Below are 7355 nucleotides of genomic sequence, written 5' to 3' on the forward strand. Positions count from 1 at the left end.
TTATATATCTTTTCTATGCCTATATAGTCTATTGCGTTGCTTTCTGTGTTTTATTACTTTGTGCTTCGTTCTTTATTTTCAACAATCATAGAAAGATTTATCTCTGATGATGAGTTTCGCGTCTTGATGTAACAAATGCGGTACATTAAATCATCAGATAATTGAAAAGTGACTTCATCTACTAAATGACTAAGTCGGAGTCTTTATTAAATATATTATGAAATTTTTCTGCTTTATTATCACGCACAGGGGTATTAAAAACGTTAAAATTATAAATGTGATGATAATATTCAATCATTTTAAGTATTATTCCTTCTATTCTTTTGTTTGTGAGAAAAAAAAAATTTTAAAGTCGCAATATTTCATCATCTAATTTAATCATTACATATCTGAGGATGATTTTATATTATTTTCAACTAAAAACACACTTCCAATTTAAATGTACAATAGTTTATATAAAAATCGCACTTGAGAATCCCGTAAAAATGAATTAAATATATGTTTTGATCATTGAAATTCGATCGACTGAATCAAATGATTTGAAATTTTTATTAAGACATGACAGATTTTTTTTCTCAATTTTACATAAACAACGTGATTGATTTTAAATTTAATTTAAAGTTTTCAACCTTTATATAAAATTTCGACTATTAATTGTTATCACAAAACAAGTTTATTGTTATTTAAAAAAACGTGGTAAAATCCTTTAAAATTAAAGTATTTACAGCAATATCAAATAAATGCATCCATCTTCTATATTTATTAAAATGGATAGCTTCGAATTCAAATTATCATAAATCTCAAATGATAATTCAAAAAATGAAAACTTGTGCTACTGTTATTTCTGAATTTGAATGTGATGATAATATATATTTTTTTTATTTTTTTTTCACTCCAGCTTGAAGCAAAGCAGAATACATTTTTGAAATATAAAATAAATGAAAAAAGGAGATTTGTCATTCAATTATACAATGTCATTGCGTGTTCAATAAAAAGCAAATGAAAAATAAGAGAAAATCGTTCTGATGAAATGAAATTTCTACCATTAAATTTACAAATTGAGGAATTTTTAAAACGCGTGCATGTTTATTGTAAAGCATACAAAAAAATAAAAACGATGCAGCAACACTTCAATGAATGCATAATGGAAAAAATCGTGAATCGCATGGTGAATAAATGCGATTTATTTTGTCTGTAGAAATGCTGTGTAATGAAATTAGTTTCTATGAGTTCAATACGGCATTAATTTAGTATATAAATTCTTAGCAACACCTTATCTAGCCTACCTTTATTGAAGCTTATTACCGACATTCGATCGAAAAAAAATGTTGAACATGCGAAAAATAAAAGTAATGCATGTGACAATTTCCATAAATTCCATTGATCAGGAAGATTCTTGACACCCGCCACAAGAATTTTTAAAAACATTAAAATGGAATGTTATAATGAACATTTATGGTGTATTTTATTTAAGACAATCTGTTATAGTATACATAAAACTGTTATAGTCGATAGAAATATAGTGCGATAAAATTAATTTATGATTATACTTTCCATTTTGTTGTTAATTTTACTTCTTTCAAATTTTAATCAGCATTATTACATTGTCTCGTTCTCTCGGGGTCTTCCAGTAATTAATAATAAAACAAATTTTCAAAAAATCACAGAAGGATAGGATTTTGCTTCTTGATAAGGTCCAACTTTTCACTCATACAAAAATTGATTTTTTTTTTCATAATAAAAAAAAAAAAACTAGACAAAGTGAAATAAAATTAGAAAAAATGAGTTCATAGCAGTTCATAGTAGATTAAAAGTATATGATTATGAAAACAAAGAACATTAAAGATTATTAGCTGGGCGTTGAAGATATCTCGTTTTCGATAGTAAATAAAAGGTAAAGTATAAACTTACTCAAACATTATGGCTTGTGGCATTCGTGCATCTATTTTCGATTAAATGGGATTAGTTTTAAAGCTTTACATGTGTGAAAATAATTGAATAAAAACGTATTGGAAATGAAGCTTTAAATGGGCAGCTCTGAAAAAATAAATTGAATTACATAAAATTTACTCTTAATTTTTTTGTAAGCGATGATAATTATTTTATTGATCACTATGATTAGACTGTGTGCAAATATATTATCATGTAACTATTCTTTTTCAATTAGGTATTTCGACTTTTAAATTTATAAATTATAAAAAACAAACAATTGCTTTGGACTTTGATTTTTAAGTTGTCGAATATTTGTGAACTTTTCTTAATAAGGTAACAACCTCTAGCGACACAAATGAAGAAGGCTCCGCTACGGAGCTATGAAAGGCTCTGCAAAATCACTAGATGGACCATATGGCTTAGAAATAGAGGCTTTTTTGTTGAAAGAGTTTTGGCAGACTTTAAAAGTTTTAACTCTCTGAAATTTGCAAGAACTCATAAAATTGGTTTAGCTTATTTAACTCTCACGATTAATTTAAAAATCCTTACTTATCCCTTATACTTCATTGTTTGATATATTTAAATTAAAAAAAAAATAGATTTTTTGAGTATATCTAAAAATGTTTTATTTTATGTTATCAAAGTCATGCTGTTGTTTACATTTTTTACCATTGGTGACGAAATCTACAAAAGTGATGATTTTTAGTGGAGAAAATTAAGCAGAACTTTTTGTCAACGCAAATTTTCAAGTTTTTATGTATGTGTGTTTATTGTTTGTATTTCTTTACTTTACATATGCTTATTTTCAAGCTTCAAGACCGTGTTACATTTCATTTCATATTGCATTTCATGTTCGATTCATTAACGAAGAATTTGTTGCATTTTCGATGGATTTCAATTTGTTTCATGATTGCGAAGAATGTCTGTTTATGTTACATTTGCATTTTGTTTTATGCATATTCGCTTCGCATGCATTTTTTGGACACAGATACTTCCTTTTATTTTTTGTGAGCACATTATTCCAAACTATAATGCCAACATGTTGTCCTTATGTAAATTATTTTTCAAAAGCTGTCAACAACAAATTAATATTTTTAAAAAAATCATTCATACTTTATTATTATTATTTCCTATTAACAAAATTATACTTTTTTGACTATGTGTAAAAAACTAGCTTAATGCTGATAAAACACAATGCGCGATATATTAATTTTTTAATGGTGTTTCTTTAAATGTATAACCTTTTTAATCCATGATTCAATATAATTTCAACTGAATTTATTTTACTGACCAAAAGATGCAATAAACGTATAAATAAATACAATCACAAAGAAGAAATAAAGAAAAAAATTGAATTCTTATTTTTTTATAAATATTGTGATCGAGATTACAGACACACATGAAAGCAGGTGATTGCAGCAAGAGATTTGTATTCTCATTTAAATAATTTGGTCATTTCTTTCTTTTATTATTCTTTTTTATCACTAACATTTTGTATGAATTGCTAACAGTTATATTGCACAATTTTTCATTTCTTTATGATTGATTATTGATGTTTAAGGCACTAAGGTTTTTACATGAGAACTTTTTTGGTCCCACTCTTACAGAAGCTATATTTAAGTTTTAAAATTATTTAAAGAGAGTTTAAAGTCTAGATCAATCTGTATTATTCAAAGCTTGGAGAGAAACTTTTTATTGAAAAATATTTAAATCATCAAAAACTTTGATTTTATATTATCTATATTAATTTTTAAATAAAAAAGACTAATATTTCAAAGTTTTAATACCTAAAAGAAAAAATATTATACTGCTTATGCGAAGTTGATGAAGGATTTAAATGACAGAGGTGACAACGAAACTGATGAATTTAAATTGATAATTTGATAAGCACTTTATATAAATTCAATTATAGTAATGCCATCTGGTGTGTATTTAAATGTAAAATTTTGCGTATGAAAATCTTATAGGAACATGTCTGAAAAAAAAAATCATTGACAGAATACAAATAAACAATAAAATCAGTACTGGATGAATTTCAACAGCTTGCAACATATAATTTTGGCAATGTAAAGAATATCTTACAGTAAATAAAAAACTTTTTATTTTTTTCTCCCTTTAGATATATGTGCTACAGAAAACAGAGACCTCGATTACAAGGAATGATCCATAGAGTAAGAAATACAATCGAGAGAAGTAAAGAAAGAAAAAAGCAACGAAGAATAAAACAGAAAAAAAGAAAAGAAGCTAAGAACATAAAAGATGGTGAATAAAGAAATAAAAGGTATAAAATATAGTTCACTGACACAAATTTTTCTTCTTCTTTCTTTCACGATTTGGTACTTTATGAAATGATGAGGCACGAAGAAGTTTCAGGTAACAAAAAGGAAGAAAAATTTTATTATATACTTAACCATCTGTTTGAATATTGTTGTGCACCCATGAATTTCCATTCATTAAGTGTCGAATGATGATCGTAAACAGATTCTGAAATACCAAAGAAGAAATTGTGATGAAAACAAAAAAAAAATTTAATTTAAATTTGATTTTTTTTTATTGTGGGCATTTATGCATTTATAGAAAAGAACTTAAAACTAAGCAAACAAAAATATATGTTTTTAACTCTTATGATTCCTATGAACACTTTTTTCCTTAATTGAAAAAAGTTATATTTACAATGGCAGTGATGAAAGTTTCCTAATTTATTACAAGTATTAAAATATATTTTGATGTACTAAGGCACTCTGCTTGAAAGTGTTAATTGGAAACCATGAGATCTTTTATCATCATTTGACTTATTTATAATTTTTTTTATCTTATGTATTTATAGTACTGACTAGTTATAACCACTATTATTTAATGTCTTCCACTTATCTTAAATATTAAAAACAAATTGAAAATAAATTACTTAATAAACTATTAGAAACACGCTTAAAAATCTTCATGAACAAATATTTGAAAAACATTTGTATTAATGTCTTTTTTTAAAAAAAGTCTTTTTAAGATTAATTTGGTAATTTTAGCAACTTTTATAGCAGCACGTTTGGAACGTTTGTTTAATTGTAAATCTTTAATTTTTCGAAATTATTTTAATTCTTCATTCGTTTGTCATAATCGTATGATATTTAAAAGTAATACGGTGGAATCTATCAGTCTTTTTATGAGTTTTTTTGTTTAATTTTATGGTCACTGCTAAAGGCACAAAAATTCAGTATTTTTTTTTTTTTAATTTTTTTAGTACACTTGAATATTTGTATTAGGCACAATTTGATTTGAAAAGCTATCATTTTGCTGTATTTGAAGTCCAGGACATCCGCTGTCATTATGTTTGGTTAATAATGACATTCTCGAAAATGTTTTACTGCATGTTGTACAAGAATATTTTTTAACATCCGAATGTGTTTGAAGATGTGCTCGAAGATTAGAACGATCAGCAAATGCTCGTGCACAATAGTTACATCTGAAGGGTTTTTCGCCTGTGTGGGTACGAATATGTCCTTGCAATAGCCATGGTCGTGAAAAAGCTTTTCCGCACAAGTGACATTTGCAGGGTAAAGTATGAGTTCTAATATGCATTTTCAATGCACCAGTTGATGCATAAACTTTTCCACATTCGTTACATGTTACAGTTTTTTGGGCTTGATTATTTTCGTTTGCTGCACAGTGGAATTGTTGATGTTTTGAAAGCCCAGAAAATGTTGAATACGATTTTCCACAATCAGGACATTGATATCGAGGAGGTATCGTTGCTTTTTCTGTCTTTTCAGATTTGGTGATTTTCTGAATGTTTGAATTAGAATTAGATTTTTCCATGAGTACAGAAATCGAATAGTTTGCTGGAATATCTTCTGATGGTGTGGTTGGAGGTGAAATTGAGCGCATTGATGCATTTGAAGATGATGCAAAAGAATTGTAAGATGCATGACTTGACGTTGGTGATAATGAAGATTGATCGACTGGCAATAAATTGTGATGATGATGATGATGGTGATTTAATTGATATGGCATGTAACGGTGTTGACTGTAATTTTCTGATTTAATATTACGACGAAAATCAGATGTGGCATATGGTTGGATAAAAACTGGTGCTGGTGGTGAAACAGATGAATCTCTAATATTCCTAGATGAAATATACGAAGGTGGAGATAATGAAGCATCTCTAACTGGTGAAATTTGATGATGATAGAGACGACTATAATGTTCTGGTGTAGGATATGGGAATCCTGGAAAATTGATGTAAGTATGTTGATGATAAGGATTTGGCGATTCTTCAGGTTTATGCCATGATGATGAGTTTGAGAAATTCAATGGTTCTATTGCTGATACTGGAGAAGATACAGGTGAAGAAATTCTTGTTTTAATTTGTTGAAGGTTTTCTGGTGATTTTGGATATTCGTAAACTGGCTCAGAATTTGGTGATGCAAGTCTAATTTCATCAATTATTTTCTTTGTTTCTTTTTCCATTTTAAGTGATTGTGCTTGTAGTTTTTCAGTACGTAATAATAAATCCTCTGGTTTTGTACTCAAATTTTCAGGCTCCATTTCTGATTCTGATTCTGAGAAAATAAAAATAAATTATTATTAATTTTGTGTTTAATGTTACCATTTTTTTTTCTTTTTTTTCTCTATTTTTTTTAAAATAATAGTCTAGAAAAATTAAATTCTTTTTTTTTTTTGGATAATATAAATAATATATGACAATGATAATTACCTTCTTTGACAATGAAGACAGGTCGCTTTTTAAGCGGGCAATGACTATAATTCTTTTGCATTATAGAAGTTGGCATATTATGTTTATCCAAAAATGATGATTTTATAAACTTTTGCAAAATTGTCCTTTTACCACTATTTTCACAATTTAGTTTTTGCTTTTATTTATTTCACTTCTTTTTCATTAATTAGTTTTATTTGTCACTGTATTTTTTCAATAATTTTTTTTTTCTCAGATTTTTTTCATATATTTAGCTTCACAATTAAATTTATTTTTATGTATTTATATTTTTTATATATATTTTTTCTTTTTATAGAATTTAAGGAAGTTACCACGGATAAGGCTGATGTTGGAATGAAAATCTTTGTGAGAGAACCTGCTTATTTATAGTCTTCATCTCCAGTCAGACACCTGGCCTGGAAGAATTCAATATACACTGACTGTCGTGGTATATGCGCACGTGCCGCTTGAGAGAGTATATCTGTTCTGCAGCCAATCAACAGCGTACGATCAGTACACACATCTATATGAAATGGGCGTGTCTTTCTCTCTTTCTTATGATATAAAGCGCAGGTGTTCAGTTCTGTGTGACTGGAATACAGACTGGAAATGGTGCAATATGAGAAGCAATGAATTTTAATAAGGAACGAAAGATCGAGCAAAACAAAGGATGAAGAGAAATAAATTTAAATGAGAGAATGAGCAAGATACTTGA

General features: G+C 27.5%; 1 protein-coding gene across 1 annotated transcript; it reads right to left on the minus strand.

Annotated features, from left to right (window-relative positions):
• Positions 1–4493: 4493 nt before the first annotated feature.
• On the minus strand, positions 4494–6970 carry LOC139098824 (zinc finger protein SNAI2-like). Its single transcript, XM_070651155.1, has 2 exons — positions 6641–6970; positions 4494–6485 (listed from the first exon to the last, which is right to left on the minus strand). The coding sequence occupies exons 1-2, from the start codon at positions 6714–6716 to the stop codon at positions 5164–5166; spliced, it is 1398 nt and encodes a 465-aa protein (XP_070507256.1). The 5' UTR covers positions 6717–6970; the 3' UTR covers positions 4494–5163.
• Between the last annotated feature and the right edge of the window lie 385 nt (positions 6971–7355).

The sequence above is a fragment of the Chironomus tepperi genome, unplaced genomic scaffold, assembly GCF_022539635.2.
Source record: "Chironomus tepperi strain 1889 unplaced genomic scaffold, CSIRO-AGI_Ctep_v1 contig_454, whole genome shotgun sequence".
NCBI lineage: Eukaryota > Metazoa > Arthropoda > Insecta > Diptera > Chironomidae > Chironomus > Chironomus tepperi.